At 48.8% G+C, this 17225-nt stretch overlaps 1 protein-coding gene across 1 annotated transcript in view; it reads left to right on the forward strand.

Moving 5' to 3' along the window:
• The window catches only part of Col6a3 (collagen type VI alpha 3 chain), a 79973-nt gene that overhangs the window by 30470 nt on the left and 32278 nt on the right, over positions 1-17225 (forward strand). Inside the window, exons 6-15 of the mRNA XM_041649992.1 lie at positions 329-928; positions 2351-2923; positions 3741-4346; positions 6374-6973; positions 9277-9894; positions 10802-11401; positions 12098-12435; positions 13867-13945; positions 15701-15849; positions 16952-17044. Of these exons, the coding sequence (XP_041505926.1) occupies positions 329-928; positions 2351-2923; positions 3741-4346; positions 6374-6973; positions 9277-9894; positions 10802-11401; positions 12098-12435; positions 13867-13945; positions 15701-15849; positions 16952-17044 (4256 nt within the window). The remainder of the gene's footprint in view (positions 1-328; positions 929-2350; positions 2924-3740; positions 4347-6373; positions 6974-9276; positions 9895-10801; positions 11402-12097; positions 12436-13866; positions 13946-15700; positions 15850-16951; positions 17045-17225) is intronic.

Consider the following 17225-nt stretch of genomic DNA (forward strand, 5'->3'; position numbering starts at 1 on the left):
CAGTGCCCTGGTGGAATTAGTTCCAGGGAAGGGATGCTGTTTCAGGAGTCTGGGGATTTTCTCGGTTGTACACATTCTAACTATTCGAGCACTTTGTCTGTCCGTGAGAATCTCGGTTTTGTACACTTGGCTATCAGTGTGCCTCACCAGCTCCAGCCACCACAAGAGGAAAATATGCAGCCGCTTGCCATATTTTACCAATGACCTGCTCTGCCACGTTGACTTCCTCTGTGTTCTGTTTGTGCCATGTGTACCCTCGCAGGAAGGGCACACATGGGAAGCCCTCTCAGGGGGCGTGTCTCACCGTGTTTTCTGTGCTTCACTGCAGTTCACGTAAACAAACGGGATATCATCTTCCTTTTGGATGGATCCGACAACGTTGGAGAAAGCAATTTTGCTTATGTGCGTGACTTTGTAACCAACCTAGTTAACAGCCTCGATGTTGGAAGTGACAACATCCGCGTTGGCTTAGTGCAATTTAGTGACACTGCGGTCACGGAGTTCTCTCTAGACACTTACCAGACCAAGTCAGAGATGCTTGCTCACCTGAGGCGCTTGCAGCTCAAGGGGGGCTCGGGCCTGAACACAGGCTCTGCCTTGAGCTATGTCCATGCCAATCACTTCACGGAGGCAGGCAGCAGCAGGACCCAGGAACGTGTGCCTCAGCTGCTGCTCCTGCTCATCGCGGGGCCTTCTGAGGATGCCTATTTGCAGGCCGCCAACGCCCTGGTGCGTGCAGGCGTGCTGACCTTCTGTGTCGGGGCCAGCAGGGCGGATAAGGCTGAGCTAGAGCAGATTGCTTTTAATCCGAGCCTGGTGTATCTCATGGATGATTTCAGCTCCCTGCCAGCTTTGCCTCAACAGCTGATTCAGCCCCTAACCACATATGTTAGTGGAGGGGTGCAGGAAGTTCCGCTAACCCAGCCAGGTAAAGCTTCCACCAGCGTGGGCCCCTTTCCCTCGTCAGATGCCTTCCTGGCAACAGTGGCCAATGAAACCCCAGAGCCGGTGACATGTGGAAGGATGATGGGTGCATCTTGGTTGCACTGGCTGAAGACACTGTGCTAGCAAACTTACACTCTATAGAGCGTTCAGCTATGCTCTGTTCATTCTATCTCAGATTCTTTTGGAAGCTGAACAGGGTGAACATTCTAGACCAGTGATTCTTAACCTTCCTCATGCTGTGACCCTTTAATATAGTTCCTCATGCTGTAATGACCCCCAACCACAGAATTATTTCATTTCTACTTCATCACTGTCATTTTGCTATTGTTATGAATCATAATATAAATGTTACGCAGGATGATCTTAGCTGACCCATCAGATGGGTTGCACCTACAGATTGAGAACCACTGCTCTAGACTGAAAAATCCACTAGAAAAGGTGGGGAAGGGGAAAGAAAGGAGGGAGAGAAGGGGGAAGAGGGAAGGAGGGTGAGAGAGGAAGAGAGAAGGGGGGCGTTGACTGATTGACTCTTATATGATTATGCCTTAGCATCCTTTACAATCCGAATCCTTCCTTTATATGACATTCCATGTTCAGATTCTGCCATGCGTAAAAAGCTATCTGTTCATCTTCATGCAGCCATGAGTCCGTGTTGCTGTTACTGTGGCAGATGATTATGAACCTCAGTGATTGACATATGAGAGCTACCAGTTTTCTGCCTTCATCACCCAGATGGCTAGCAAGCCTGCGCCAGTGGCTGCCTCACTAAAGTAGCTCTCAGAGCAGTTTGAGATGACATTCATATGGCGTGGCTGTCACTTTTGGCTGTCACTCATGTTTTCTGGGCTTCAGCTTTCATAGATTGGAAACGTTAGTAGAGATTTGAACCCCACACCACCCCCCAAAAAGCATCGACAGTATTTTGGGTCTTAACTCTTGACCTTAAAGTTACTGAAGACATGATTGAGTTTGAACCAATCCAAGTCAACCCAGGTGTTCATGGGAAGTTAGTCTGTAACGGGTCTCTGTCACAGGAGATGGAGGTCAGTTTTCAGAAGAATAGAAAGGAACACAGTTTTGATAGTTCTGTTTGTAACATGAAAACACTGTCAGTTTTCAGTGGTCTAACCTGCTGCAAGAACAAGACAGGCAGGCTTTCCAGCAGATTGCTTTGTCAAGAATGTCTGGGTGGCGGGCTTGTAGATTAGCCAGCACAGTGCTGTTTCTTTGCAAATTTTCACTGCTCTGGAACAGCAGAACCACACAGGGCCTTCGTCCTCCTCTCTTGTTGGTACAGTGATGTCAGTTGAATCTGGGAAACTTCCTCAGCACGTGGTGGCGCTAGGCAGAATCCACTTGGTGTCAGGGTCTCTTCACTTACTGTGTCCATCCGTTTTCCTTGTAGAGGCCCAGCGGGACATTCTTTTCCTCTTTGATGGCTCGGCCAATGTCGCGGGCCAGTTCTCTGCCATCCGAGAATTTCTCTACAAGATCATTGAGGAACTTGATGTGAAGCCGGACGGGACCCGAGTAGCCATTGCTCAGTTCAGTGATGACGTCAAGCTGGAGTCTCGCTTCAGTGAGCACCAGAGTAAGGCTGAAATCCTGAACCTCGTGAAAAAGATGAAGATAAAGACAGGCAGAACCCTCAACCTGGGCTATGCCCTGGACTTCGCACAGAGTAACATCTTCGTGAAGTCGTCTGGCAGCCGCATTGAGGATAACGTGCAGCAGTTCCTGGTGCTGCTGGTGGCCGGTAGGTCGGCAGATGCCGTGGCCGGGCCAGCAAGCTCCCTGAAGCAGAGAGGAGTAATACCGTTCATCTTTCAAGCCAAGAACGCTAATCCCGATGAGCTGGAGCAGATTGTGCCCTCCCCCGCGTTCATCCTGGTGGCAGAGTCACTTCCTAAGATTGGGGACCTCCAGCCCCAGATTGTGAGCCTTCTGAAAGCCGTCCAGATTGAAGAGCCTGAAGCAGGTATGGCACACTATTGTGGGCTCCCCTTGCAGCCCGGACTTTAGCTTTAGAACGTTAGCAGAGGCTGCTGGCTACAGGTTCTCAGATGAAGCCCTCCCAGGGCTTACAGAGAACATGGAAATTACAGGATGTTTCCAGGGGAACAAAAGAAAAGGAGTGTTCTCTCTTTCATTTTCTAACTTGTGACTTGGAATGATGCGGGTGAGTCTTTTTAAGGCACTAGAATATTTCATAAGAAGATGCATTATAGAGGCTGAGATAACAATAGTTACGTCTTTAAAAAAATTACTATCTGGTTATAAAGCCTTAGGCTATGGCTATGTCAGAGCTAAAGCAGCCTGTATCTTGATGTCAAGAGTCAAGTGATGTGCTTTAAGTGAATGTAACTGATGTAAGTCCTTCAATTACGTTCACCAAAAATCTAAAGACATTTTAGGTCATGGATCAGAATCCATCCTTCCTAAGCTAAAGTTAAGGTATTGGCAGGGAAGGAGGCTTCTAGATGAAGGCTCTGGAAGAGAACCCATTTCTTTCCTTTCTCAGATTCCAGAAATCACTCAAATTTTCTGTCTCATGGTCTCATCCCCATCCTGCGGATGTGCAGAATGGTATCTGCCCTAGTCCCTCCTCCTTCCTGTAATGATGTCATGCCTGTTTGGGGAATACATACTCTTCATCCCTAACCCATCTTCTTCACAGACAGAAGGATTTGGGCTTAGACCTCCCTGGCAGGTTGCTATGCCACTCAGCACAGTGGTATATATCGCTGTTGTGTCCAGTCCTGTGTGAGTCACCAGCAGTTTTCCTCTGATTTCAGGTGAAAAGGATGTCGTGTTTCTGATCGACGGCTCCGAGGGCGTCCGGAGTGGCTTCTCCCTGCTAAAGGAGTTTGTGCAGAGAGTAGTGGAGAGCCTGGACGTGGGTCCTGACCGGGTGCGTGTGGCCCTGGTGCAGTACAGTGACCGGACCAGGCCTGAATTCTACCTGAATTCCCATATGGACCAGCAAGGCGTCATTAATGCCATCCGCAGGTTGACGCTCCTGGGCGGCCCAGTCCCCAACACAGGGGCGGCGCTGGACTTCGTGTTGAAGAATATCCTGACCACTTCTACAGGGAGCAGGATAACAGAAGGCGTCCCCCAGCTCCTGATTGTACTCACGGCCGAGCGCTCGGGGGATGATGTGAGAGGCCCCTCCGTGGTCCTGAAGCAGGGCGGGGCTGTGCCCATTGGTATTGGCATTGGGAATGCTGACATCACTGAGATGCAGACCATCTCCTTCATGCCAGACTTCGCTGTGGCCATCCCCACCTTTCTGGAGCTGGGGACGATCCAACAGGTCGTCTCTGAGAGGGTGATTCAGCTTAATCGTGAGAAACTGAGCAATATGAAACCAGTTATTCCGAGAGCAGGTGAGGGCTTGGGTGTGGGTTCTTTGAGTTTCTCATCCCCATAATCACCTTGGCTATTTGTTCAGACTGTGTGCTACAAAGCATTTTCAGTTTTGATTCCTCTGCCACATGGAGTGTTAGAGATGTGTGAAAAACTAGGAGCTTTTTTTTTGAGACATCAAATAGTGAAGCTAAGATTCATGTTTGTGGCCAAATTAAAACATCAAAAAAGGGCATGCACATGGCGTGGATCCAGGCTCTACAGAGGAGCCTAAGGAGGACCCTTGCTGAGTGTTTAGCCTCAGTGGCACCTTTGGAAACAGTAGCCTTTTGCCCTTCGGAGAAACCTGACCACAGGTGCTCTGCTCTGGGGAAAAGGGTAGCGTCTCTGAAATATTTGTATCTTAGCACCAATGTGGGAAGCTTGCTTGGGGCCGAGAGGTGTCCCAACAGTCAAGAGGATTTCCCATTCTCTGTGCAATGGCCCTGAATAAGGTCTGAGCTGTGGCTGCTAAAAGGGAAAGAGGCCGAGATGCACCCACTCATCCTAAGGACGTGTCAGCCCAGGGTCTGTGCTTCCTCGGCACTCAGGCAGGGTGGTCCCAGGGCGGAAGGAGGCAGATGTGGCCTTGTGCTTTCATGATGTGGAGAGGGGAAAGTGAGGGGCCAGGGGAAAATGAGGGATCAAGGAAGAAAGATGGAGTAATGTAAGTGAGAGAAAGTCAGAGGCAGGGTTTGCCTCCCGTGTGCCCTGAGGGGTCAGCTTCTCCTTGGTGTTCAGGGGAGAGCAATGGGCTCTGCATACTTATATAGAATATCTGAAGAGGTCACACTCATATACATTTGGGGATCTCTCTCTCTCTCTCTCTCTCTCTCTGTCTCTAACATAGGAGCATCTGTCAGGGCTCCTGTGCTCAAGGGTGTGTGTGTGCGTGCGTATGTGTGTGTGTGTGCACACGCAGAGCCTGTCTCTTGGGAATCCAGATCTATGCCTCCATAGGGCTTGGTTCCTGTTACACACACACACACACACACACACACACACACACACAAAGGAGCATCTGCCAGGGTGTACCTAGAGGACCCAGGGCTCGTGTGCTCAAGGGTGTGTGAGTGCGCACGTGCTCGCGCGCAGAGCCTGTCTCTTTGGAAACCAGACCTATGCCTCCATAGAGTTCGGCTTCTTCCCACCCCCCGCCCGGTCTCCCACACATCAGAGGGACCACTTTGTAAGCGCTTCCTTTCTTCCCACCTTGCGTCCTCCACTCCTGTTTCCTCACACCTTCCCTCTCAGCTTCACACCTTGAGTCCCATTTCCTAGACAAATTACAAGGGCTTTGAGGAGAATGTTCAGAAGCTCGGCTTGGTCCCCCCCAGGAGTGGTTCCTCACTTCAGAGTGATCTTTTATGCTGGGGTGTTCCAGCTCTGCTTCTCCTGCCCTTCTCTTTGTGCCTGCTCAGTATACACCCACCCCACTCTGTCACCCCTGCTCCGATCTCCACTGTACTGGACGATTCTTCTTACGATAAATGTGGAATCTCTCGGCATGCCACCACCCTCCAGCAGCTCCTTCACCTTTATAAGACTTACAGGTGCTCTGTGCATGGTCTCTCCTCTTTGATTCTCATCAACCATTGCTATCCCTCCCCTCACATCCCTCAGAAAGTGCTCTTGTCCAAGACCCCTCCCTGGCAGAACCAGTGACTTGCTTCCTAGCACCGTCGTGTGTGGCCTCTGTGGGTAGTTCTTGTCACAGTTGATGGCCCCTTCCTAAAGCACCATCCCCACCCTGGTGTAGATACAGCTCTTCAGTTTCTGCTCCCCTCGGACTCATCCTTCCAAGTCTCTTACTGTCTTCTCTTTTGTCTGACGTTTAGATGTAGAAACACACAAGACTGGCTCTTTGGACTGGTGTTTTCACTATAACATTTGGTACTAGGATTTCCTGCCCACTGGGCATAGGTTTGATGTCAGATTAGGAAGTGAGTGATTCAAGAGCGCCTGAAGTCTGGAACCCTTGAAGTTGAAGGCCATGGTCCCGTCTGCTTTGCAGGTACAGGCGGCAAGAAAGATGTGGTCTTTCTCATCGATGGATCCCAAAGCGCCAGTTCGGAGTTCCAGCACATCCGCGCCCTGATTGAGAGGCTGGTTGAGGACCTGGACATAGGCTTTGACACCACCCGGGTAGCAGTCATCCAGTTCAGTGAGGATTCTAAGATAGAGTTTCCTCTGAATGCCCACTCCAGCAAGGATGAAGTGCTGAACGCAGTGCGCCGGCTGAGGCCCAAGGGCGGGAGGCAGGTCTACATCGGGAACGCGCTGGAGTACGTGTTGAAGCACATCTTCCAGAGGCCGCTGGGGAGCCGGATAGAAGAGGGGGTCCCTCAGTTCTTGATCCTTATCTCCTCGGGGAAGTCTGGCGATGAGGTGGACGACTCAGCAGCGGAGCTCAAGCAGTTTGGCGTGGCCCCCATTGCCATAGCCAGGCACACAAGCCAGGAAGAGTTGGTCAAGATCTCCCTGAGCCCCGAGTATGTGTTCTCGATGAGCACCTTCAGGGAGCTGCCCCGGCTGGAGCAGAAGCTGCTCACACCCATCACCACACTAACCTCCCAGCAGATCCAGCAGATCCTGGCCAGCACTAGCTATCCCACTACAGGTAAGACCTGAGGAGGCAGGGCTGCTCTCCTATCCTATTTTTTTTAAAATAAAGTTTTCATACTAGTATAAACTGTAGGGACCCCTCCTCCTGTCTCTTTACCCTCACTTTTCTTTCTTCCAACTCTTTGTTTCCCCAGAATAGTGGTTCCCAAACAATCTGACCACACCGTGGAGAGGAAAAGGCTTAGTTGGCTTATATGTTCTGATCCCAGTTGATCATTGAGAGAAGTCAGGGCAGGAAGTCAAGCAGGAGCAGAGGCAGGAGTCATGGAGGAGCGCTGCTTACTGACTGGCTCTCCTGGCTTGCTCAGCTTGCCTTTTCATACCACCCAGGACAAATTGCCTAGGGCTGGAACTGCTCACAGTGGGCTGGGCCCTCTCACATCAGTGTTAATGGAGAAAACCCCCCCATTGGCTTGCCCACAGGCCAGTCTGATAGAGGTAATTCCTCACTTGAGGGTCCCTCTTTCCAGAGTGATTCTAGTTCATGTCAAAGCTGACAAGGAGCACATAGGGGAATTGACAAGGACGAGGTCCTCTTTTATTTCATGGAGTCTTTCCTACCGTCCCGAGAGCACCGGGACACACTCATCACAAGGTGACTGTCTCTCTGCATGCCACAGGGAGGGTGGCGCTGAAGGCCATCCAGGGTCCCAGCTTGTAGTAGAGAGTTTTGTGCGAAGCCAAGGATGCTTTGGCCTGGGTCTGGGACTGCGCAGAAGTTTGTGGTAATCCTGCAGGCGGTCACCAGTCTTCTCTAGAAGCAGAAAGGCCTTGGGGAAGAAGGGAAATGTGCAGCTATCACTCCTACTTGCCAGAAGAGGGACTGCAGGCTGTCCTTGGGGTTTAGACAATACTTATCTCTTTATGTGTAGATATAGTTGGTGGAGTACTTTTGCCTTCAGCACAGGCAGAGTCTCGCTGGACGCCGAGATCCTGGGGGGAGGGTGTTGTGGTCAGCAGGGGACCCCAAGCCTTGACCCAGGCCAACTCCCCAGTTTCCTTTCTCAGTAAATGGTCTCATTTCATAATCAACTCAACACTTCACTTTGTACCATTGCGCTGTAAAAGCCTGGAATTGAGGCAAAAGCTAGACCTAAACTCAGAGAGGCAATGTATTAGTTTAGTTAAAGGCTACCTGAGACGCATCTGGAATTCCGACAGGAGCATGTGGCTCATCTTTCCCAAGATATTTTGATTAATTTTATAGAAGTTGAAAAATCTTTAATTAAAAATTACTGGGACCAGAATTCCTTCAGATTTTGGGTTTATTTCTACTTTGAAATACTTGCATATTCATAATGAGCTAACATGGGCATGAGACCCAAGCCTAGACATGGAATTGCTTCTGTTTCTTACAAATCTAGTGCAACAGTCTTTAGGTAATTTCATTCAATTTAAAAAAAAAACTCAGCATGAAGTAAAACTTTACAGTGTAGAGTTTTCCACTAGTTAAAAAACCAAGTTCTGGAGAAAAGAGAAAATAATAGTAAGAAGAGAAAAATTATTGAATGCTATGAATTCATTAAAATGCAATTTAACAAGATTCAAGGGATATAAGAGCATCAATGTCTGGGGACAGGTAACATGACTCTTGATGTGAAGCATTGCATTGCATTGTGGGAACCATTCCTCCATGGATAAAGGCAGAGTGGCAACAAAAGCCAGTGAGTCACGTGGGTTCTTCTCAGTGGTGTACCCTATGGACAAGTGAGGACAGTTGACCAGAGATGTCTCTCTCTTCTCAGAGATGTCAGCATCATTGATCACAATCTCTTTGGAGGTTTCTGCTCGTGATTCGTGATTCTGTTGTTCTGGTAAACATAGAATTACTGTTTCTCAACAATTATTATAGGTTTTTAAATTAGTAGTCACCTAAGCCATAAGGCTGAAACCCAAATAAAGTTGACACAGAGAAAGTTTTGGATGACTTAAAATAGTTCTTAAAAAGAAGTAGTTGTTACCTGCATTTAAAACGGCATTGTGTGTGTGTGTGTGTGTGTGTGTGTGTGTGTGTTAAAAAAAGAGTGTGTGTAAGGTCAGAGGGCAACTTTTGAGAGTAGTTGTTCTCCTTGTCTGGGATCTTGAATTCAGGTCATCAGGTATGCTGGCAAGCACCAGTAACCTGAAAACCCCAACTTTTAATGATTAAGTCTCAAAGGCCCCACATATGTGTTGGAATGTAACTTCAGTGTTGGGTCACACAGGGTGTGCCAAGCACAAGTTCCAGAGACTGAGGTCGTGATAAAGTCAGAGCAGGGCTGCGCAGGAACTCATCTCCACTTTCCCTTTCATCTGCAGTGATCGAAAGTGATGCCGCGGACATCGTCTTCCTGATCGACAGCTCCGATGCCGTCAAGCCTGACGGCATTGCTCATATCCGAGACTTTGTCAGCAGGATTGTCCGCAGACTCAACATTGGCCCCAGTAAAGTGAGGATTGGGGTCGTACAGTTCAGCAATGATGTCTTCCCCGAATTCTACCTGAAGACCCACAAGTCACAGGCCCTCGTCCTTGACGCCATACGACGCCTGAGGTTCAAAGGAGGGTCTCCCCTGAACACTGGCAAAGCCCTGGAGTTTGTGGCTAGAAACCTCTTTGTGAAGTCTTCTGGGAGCCGGATAGAAGATGGGGTACCTCAACATCTAGTCTTATTCCTGGGTGGGAAGTCCCAGGATGACGTGACTCGGCATGCCCAAATCATAAGCTCATCAGGGATCATGAGTTTAGGGATAGGTGACCGAAACATCGATCGGGCAGACTTGCAAACCATCACCAATGACCCCAGACTGGTCTTCACAGTTCGGGAATTCAGAGAACTGCCCAACATAGAAGAGAGGGTCATACTTTCATTTGGACCATCTGGGGCTACTCCACAGCCGCCCGGTGGTGTAGACATATTTTCTCCTTCACGGCCAGGTATGAACTGTTTGGTGCATGGTTGCAGAATGTGGTGTCAGCTGTCTTAAATGAAATGATAACTAGATTTCTCTGCAATGATTTGCTTATGGTCGTGCCTGCAGATGTTAGAAGTTAAATAGTGGGGAAATAGTTCATTTGACATTGTCGATGGAAACATGTCCCCAAAGCCAAAGGTCATCAGTCTGTCAACCCTGAGGCTACCTGTAGGACCGCTGAAAGGCTTGGCATAGGGATCCCAATCATTGGCTGGAGTCAGCAAGAGTCACACTGCACACAGCTTTGGAGTCAGGTCATCCCTCACGGTGGGTTACCTAGTGTGGTCTAGGCACCCTTCCTTCTTTAAAACCATATGGTCACTATGACTGTCCTACTTACAGCAGCCTCTTTGTGTTCCAAGTTCTCACCCATGAGAATTTAATCCAACCGCTCCAGACCCCCTGACTTCTCCTCTTCCGGGTGATGGTCATTCAGACACTCAGTGTACTCAAGCAGGGGTGGTTTTTCTGAGGGAGCCAAGGTCCCTGTTGATTCTTTAACTGTCTCCTTCTGAGCTGTGTTGATCATACTGTCTCCAGTCTCCCATTCTGGCATTTCCAGAAGCATCTGTGATTGCAGGTCCCTATTAAACTCTCAGAATAAGTCCACATGGTCAGGCAACTGGGTCTGGTTTGCTGAGCTCTTAAAATCCTTTTCCTTTTATTTAGGTATCTTGCCATTTATCTTCCAATTTTTAGTGTACTGTCTGCAGGATGGGGCCAGAGGGGCATGGACTAGGGTGGGGGCTCTCCTTACACACGAAGCAGTAGACATGTTAGCTGTCTTGATTTGAGTGTGTGTGTGTTCATACTCTGAGTCTGGAGACCCGAACTCCCTCCGTTTTCATCTTCTTTGCATTCACTTGTAGAGAAGAAGAAGGCAGACATTGTATTCCTGCTGGATGGGTCCATCAATTTCAGGAGGGAAGATTTCCGGGAAGTGCTCCGTTTTGCCTCTGAAATTGTGGACACCGTCTATGAAGACGGCGACTCCATTAGGGTGGGGCTGGTCCAGTACAACTCAGACCCCACAGATGAATTCTCCCTACGGGAATATTCCACCAAAAGGCAGATCATCGACGCCATCAACAAAGTGGTCTACAAGGGAGGGAGGCACGCCAACACCAAGGTGGGCCTCGAGCATCTGCGGCAGAATCACTTCGTGCCCAGTGCTGGCAGTCGCCTGGACGAACGGGTCCCTCAGATTGCCTTCGTGATCACGGGAGGGAAGTCAGTGGAGGATGCTCAGGACGTGAGCCTGGCCCTCACCCAGAAAGGTGTCAAGGTGTTTGCTGTCGGGGTGAGAAACATTGACTCTGAGGAAGTGGGTAAGATTGCCTCCAACAGCGCCACGGCCTTCCGGGTGGGCAGTGTGCAGGAGCTCTCGGAGCTCAGCGAGACGGTACTGGAGACCCTGCATGACGCGATGCATGAGACCCTCTGTCCTGGTGTGACAGATGTTTCTAAAGGTAAGTGACATGTGCATAATTTCCCCCTTCCACTGCTGACACCAGTGTCCCTAGTGCTGCCCTGGGGGTTCCTCGGGCTCATGGTTGCTTTTATTTATTATTTATGACCCTGTGCTCTCCACCTACTGTTCTAGAAGGTTCTTCCTGGATAAGAGTCAAAGTCTTATCAGTTTCACTTTTTTTCCCACTATTTAATTCCCCAGGTTGGACTCACTTATATCTATCTATCTATCTATCTATCTATCTATCTATCTATCCATCCATCCATCCATCCATCTATCTATCTATCTATCTATCTATCTATCTATCTATCTATCTATCTATCTATATTTGTGACACAGCCTGCTTTGGAGCCTAGACTGACCTGGAATTATGAAACTTCTGGGTGGGCTGCTGCTGGGGTTATGGGTGTGCCTCTCATATGTTTATTGATTGGATCAGTTGCCAGGGTGGGGACATTTGTGTTCTACAGTACCTTCAATTTAAAACACCAACTTGAGATATACTTAAATACCAAATGTACATGATTGTGCCCAAATAACTAACACCCCCAACCGCCAAAGAGCAACCCCCAAAGAGTATTCCAGTGGCCACAGTTTTGGTCCCTGAGAGTGAGAAAGAGACAGAATTAGCTGCTTTCTGAGCTTGCACGTGGAGGATCTCATTTTTCTCTTGACCTTCATCTTTCCTTGCCAGCCTGTAATCTGGAAGTCATCCTGGGTTTTGATGGATCTCGAGATCAGAACGTGTTTGTGAGCCAGAAGGGCCTCGAGTCCAAAGTGGATACCATCTTGAATCGAATCAGCCAGATACAAAGGATCAGTTGCAGTGGCAACCAGCTGCCCACTGTGCGTGTGTCGGTGGTGGCCAACACGCCCTCTGGGCCAGTGGAGGCCTTTGACTTTGCCGAATATCAGCCAGAGCTGTTCGAGAAGTTCCGCAACATGCGTAGCCAGCACCCTTACATCCTCACTGCTGACACACTGAAGCTGTACCAGAACAAATTCAGGCAGTCCTCGCCTGACAGTGTGAAGGTGAGCGGGTGAGGGCTGGTAGCTCCGTGTGTAGCACCTCGGGCTCCTCTCACTTCTGGAAGCCGTCCTGAGTGATTGGCGTGGTTCACGATGGATGAGACAGGGTTGTTGGCGCCTGTGAGGAGAGTTACTCTCTCGTGGAGAACCGTAGTTCCCAAGTCTTCTTCCTCTTGTTAGACCCCCTTAAGCCCCCAGTGTCCCAGAAATTAGTAGCTCAGCTGGGAAGAGATGGATTTGCGATGGACCCATTTTTAATTATGGTCTTGTTAAAGGTATGCTGTCTGTTTGTATTCGCTCTCTGTACATACATACATCATACACATGCACATCACACCACATACATAGCCCCACACCACACATCCGCATAGCACACATACTCACCACACTGCACGTACACTAACACACCACATACACACACCATGTCACGTATACCACACTCCCAAATACACATTTTACACATAGCACACACACACACACACTCCATTACACATACCTATAGCACACTCACCACATTACACATACACCCCACTGCACATATACACAACACACACACGACTATACATGCACATACACAGAGACACATACACAGACTTACACACATACACTACATCACACATGCATATAACACACTCGACACACTACACACAGACACACACTCACACACACTACATCACACATACACAGAACATACTTGGCACACTGCACACACATGCACCACTGCGCGTGCGCGCACACGCGCACGCACACACACACACACACACACACACACACACACTATGTGCACTCATGCTTTATTTGTTTGCTAAGGCTGCCAAACAAAATACCACAGGCATGGTGCCTTAAACCACAAGAATTTCTTTCTCACAGTGTTGGAGGCTGAAAGGCCCATGATGTGAGGACCTGGGCAGGGCTGTTCTCTGCAGCTCTCAGCTTGACTTGTAAATGGCAGTGTTCTCCATGGGTTCTCACATGGTCATCCCTCTGGCTGCTTGTGGCTCGGTCATCTCCTCCTAGGAGGTCACCAGTCAGACTAGATTAGGGGCCACCCAGCAATCTTACTCAGCTTAGCCGCTTCTTTAAGGTCCTTCCTGCAAGTGCAGTCACATTCTAAAGTATCGGAAATTCGCGCGCGCGCGCGCGCGCACACACACACACACACACACACACACACAATTTTTTAGAAACTGTCTCATAAGTATAAGAATGAAATAAACTTTTGTTGCCATTGTTAATAGGTTTTAAAGATAAATCAAACATGGATACACATTCCTTTATGTTACCTGTTGATAGCACAGTGCCCTTGACCTTGGCCTACAGTCTCGTCAACTGTAGATGAGGAATTCGACCTCGCTACAACCTCTCAGTTCCCTTTCAATTGTCTTTGATGTTCCCCTGCAGTAGCGTGAGCCTTGACTCCTCCATTACTTACAGGTTGTTATCCACTTCACGGATGGAGCAGATGGAGACTTGGCTGACTTACACAGAGCGTCAGAGGAACTCCGGCAAGAAGGTAGGTCCCAGGCATCCACGGTGTGAGAAGTGAGCCCCTCCACACTGCCCATGGCAGACCTGCCACTTTGCTGAGAGAAATCTGTCAACTCCACCTGTCAACACCATACCTGGGGTGTGGGATCTAAGAGGTCCTTGCCCTGGCATCTTGGCCCTCCATTCCTGCTTGGGTTGTAACATAAGGCTATTGAAGCTACTTTTGAGCAAGGGGCAGCTTTAGTGCCAGGACCTGGCCCTGCTTCAGAGACACATTTACCAGGGGGAATATCCAGAATAATATTATCCAGAATTATGTGGGGGCTTTCGCATAAAAAGCTCAAGTATTAGTTCATTCAAGGCCATCGCATAACTGAGGATGGGATGAGCGGACTAGAAAGTCATTACCCTATCAAGTTGCGCGTCCCACAGCTTAGTAGTCAAGTCACTACATATAACACAGCCAATAGTAATCACTGAAATTAATATATGCTTGACTAATGTAAAATAAATTACATAAGCTCTTATCAAGCAGATTTGCCCATAGCTGGATGAGCAACCTTTCTTGTCAGATGAACGTTGGAAAGTCCCGGTGTTGATGCAGTTGCCAAAGCCAGAGGTTCTAGAGCAGTGGTTCTCAACCTTCCTAATACTGGCCCCTTTAATACAGTTCCTCTTGTTGTGGTGACCCACAACCATAGAATTATTTCCATTGCTTCCTTATAACTATAACTTTGCTACTGTTATGAATTATAATATAAAATCAGATATGCAGGATATCTTCTATGTGACCCCCAGAGGGGTCGTGACCCACAGATTGAGAGTCACCTCTCTGAAAGATGTTAAGGAAGCAGAGCTATGCAGCACACTGTCTTTAAATAAAAGATTTATTATATTTTATTTAAATAAAAATTTTATTTATTGTGTGTGTGTGCACACACGTGTGTAAGAGAGTTTATGTGGACCAAGTGTGTGCAGATGCCCTCAGAGGCTAAAAGAGGATATCAGGATATTGTATCCCCTAGAACTGGAGTTACAGACAGTTGTGAGCTCTCCATTGTGGGTGCTGGGAACCGAAACTGGGTCCTCTTCCAGAGCAGCAAGTGCTCTTAACCACCTGAGCCATCCCTCCAGACCCACCTAAGAGCATTCCACGGATTAGCTGTCCCCTGCCCCCAACGCAGTGGAGAGGACCTGCTGTGTCCCGATTTTAGATGCATTAATACTTCAGTTCTCTGTAGGGGCAGCCGCGGTGTCCTTCACGGGCGTCTCTTCAATTACTCAGGAGAGTTCAGTATTCCAACTCTTCCAAGAAGGAAGGAAATGGGTTTCACCAAATAGGGATGGGTCACAGCAAAGTTTTGCTGTGAACGTTTATTTTAAAACAAACAACAAACAAGCACACACAAAGCACTGGGGATGTATCTCAGTTGCGGAAAGTAGGCATAGCGTGCAAACTGTCCCCAGAATCACCAAAAGCAAACACGGGCCAGAGAGATGGCTCAATGGGTAAAGGCGACCGCCACCTCACTTGCTGACCTGAGCTTGATTTCTGGGGGCCCACAGGGCAGAGGGAGCAAACCAATTCCTCAAAACTGTCCTCCTCTGACCGTCACATGTGCATGCGGTGCTTGGAGTCACCCTTCCAAAATGAACAAATGTAAACTGAACAACAACAAAGCCCCCAAATCGGATAATAGAGCGAAACCAGAGTCAGGTCAAAGGACATCTGGCTCTCTAATGCCTAGATGAGGTGTGTGAAATGGTTCTCTCCTCACAGGTGCCCGAGCTCTGATCCTGGTGGGTCTTGAACGCGTGGCCAACCTGGAGCGGCTGACACAGCAGCTGGAGTTTGGGCGGGGCTTCATGTACGACAGGCCCCTGAGGCTCAACTTGCTTGACTTGGATTATGAGCTGGCAGAGCAGCTTGTGAGTCTTCATTTCTGTTAAAGGGTTTTACGCACATACTAATTTAGATTTTTTTTTTTTTTGGCATCTCAGGACAGCAAAATGGGAGGATGTCTTGATGGCCTGGTGACTGGGGGAAGGGCATATGGGTGTCTCATTTGATTCACCTGAGACCTGCTTTATTCCTGTATGAGTCCTGGATATGCTATCTACCTTATCTGCATGATAGAATCAAGAATATACAGGGAAGGAGAGACAGAGACCACTTCCGGGTGGGAAAGTCCTTTCCTTGCCTCCCTTCCGGGCTCCTCTCTCAGTGAGAGTAGTTGCCTCCTGGGGTGGGGAGTAGGGGTGAGGGACAGGATCACTGATTCTCAGATAGTGACTAATTCTATAAGAGTGGGAGGGAACCAGCTCTGCCCCCTTCTTCCTCTCCACTTCTTTCTGTCATAAAAAAAAAATAGGTCGTTTTTATTGGGTAGAAGCAGGTTCAGCCTAGAACAGGGCAGAAAACGAAGTCTGTAGGGAGTTCATTGCAAGAGAACACTCATGATCAGCACTCCATCTGTGGATAGAAATATAAACACATTGGGATGTGTAAGGTCAGAGGCTGAGGGAAGGATATAGAGGTGGCATTAGAGACACTGGTGACCCACACTGTGGTGGTTGTGGCTCAGAGCCCGGGGTCCCACGGCTGCTCCAAGGTCTTCTTCAGGTAAACAATGATTTCCATGAGTCTGACCACATCTCAGAGGAAGGCAGGGCGTGGATCCCCAATTTCGAATCTTCTTTGACCTCAGCCAGCTTCAATGTATTTGTTGGATTTTGTATTTGAGGCTTAGACATGTTTAAGTTATACTGAAAATGCAAACCTTGAATGTCTGCACTGGAAATATCTGGAGATTGGGCCCAGTCTAGGGTACTGTGGATAAGAATTATAGCTGGTTGCCCTTTTCTCTTCCAACAATGGCATCTCACCTTATGGCAAAAGCTGAGCCCTCAGCAGCAGCCAGCTTTAGGAAGCGGCCTTCGGTAGCTTCATTGCGTGTGCCGCAGACTGGGACTGTTACCAGCACACTGGTGTTCACTGTTTTCTCTTTATATTTATTTGTTTCCTTGGCAGGACAACATTGCTGAGAAAGCTTGCTGTGGGGTTCCGTGCAAGTGCTCTGGAGAGAGAGGAGACAGAGGGCCCATTGGCAGCATCGGGCCAAAGGTACGGACACAGCTGCCTTCTTCACACCGCAGGCTAGACTTAAGGCTCGGACACGATCTAGCTGCGTGACTTCTCCAATACCGTGGATGGGCATGAGAGAGGAAGAAAGGCCCTGGTCATATGGCCAATTCTGAGCTCCTAGGCATCCCCAGGGTGTGTCTTGTTGGTGATGGAGAAGGCC

Source organism: Microtus oregoni, unplaced genomic scaffold (genome assembly GCF_018167655.1).
Source record: "Microtus oregoni isolate MIOR12 unplaced genomic scaffold, Mior012 000004F_ref0000308, whole genome shotgun sequence".
NCBI lineage: Eukaryota > Metazoa > Chordata > Mammalia > Rodentia > Cricetidae > Microtus > Microtus oregoni.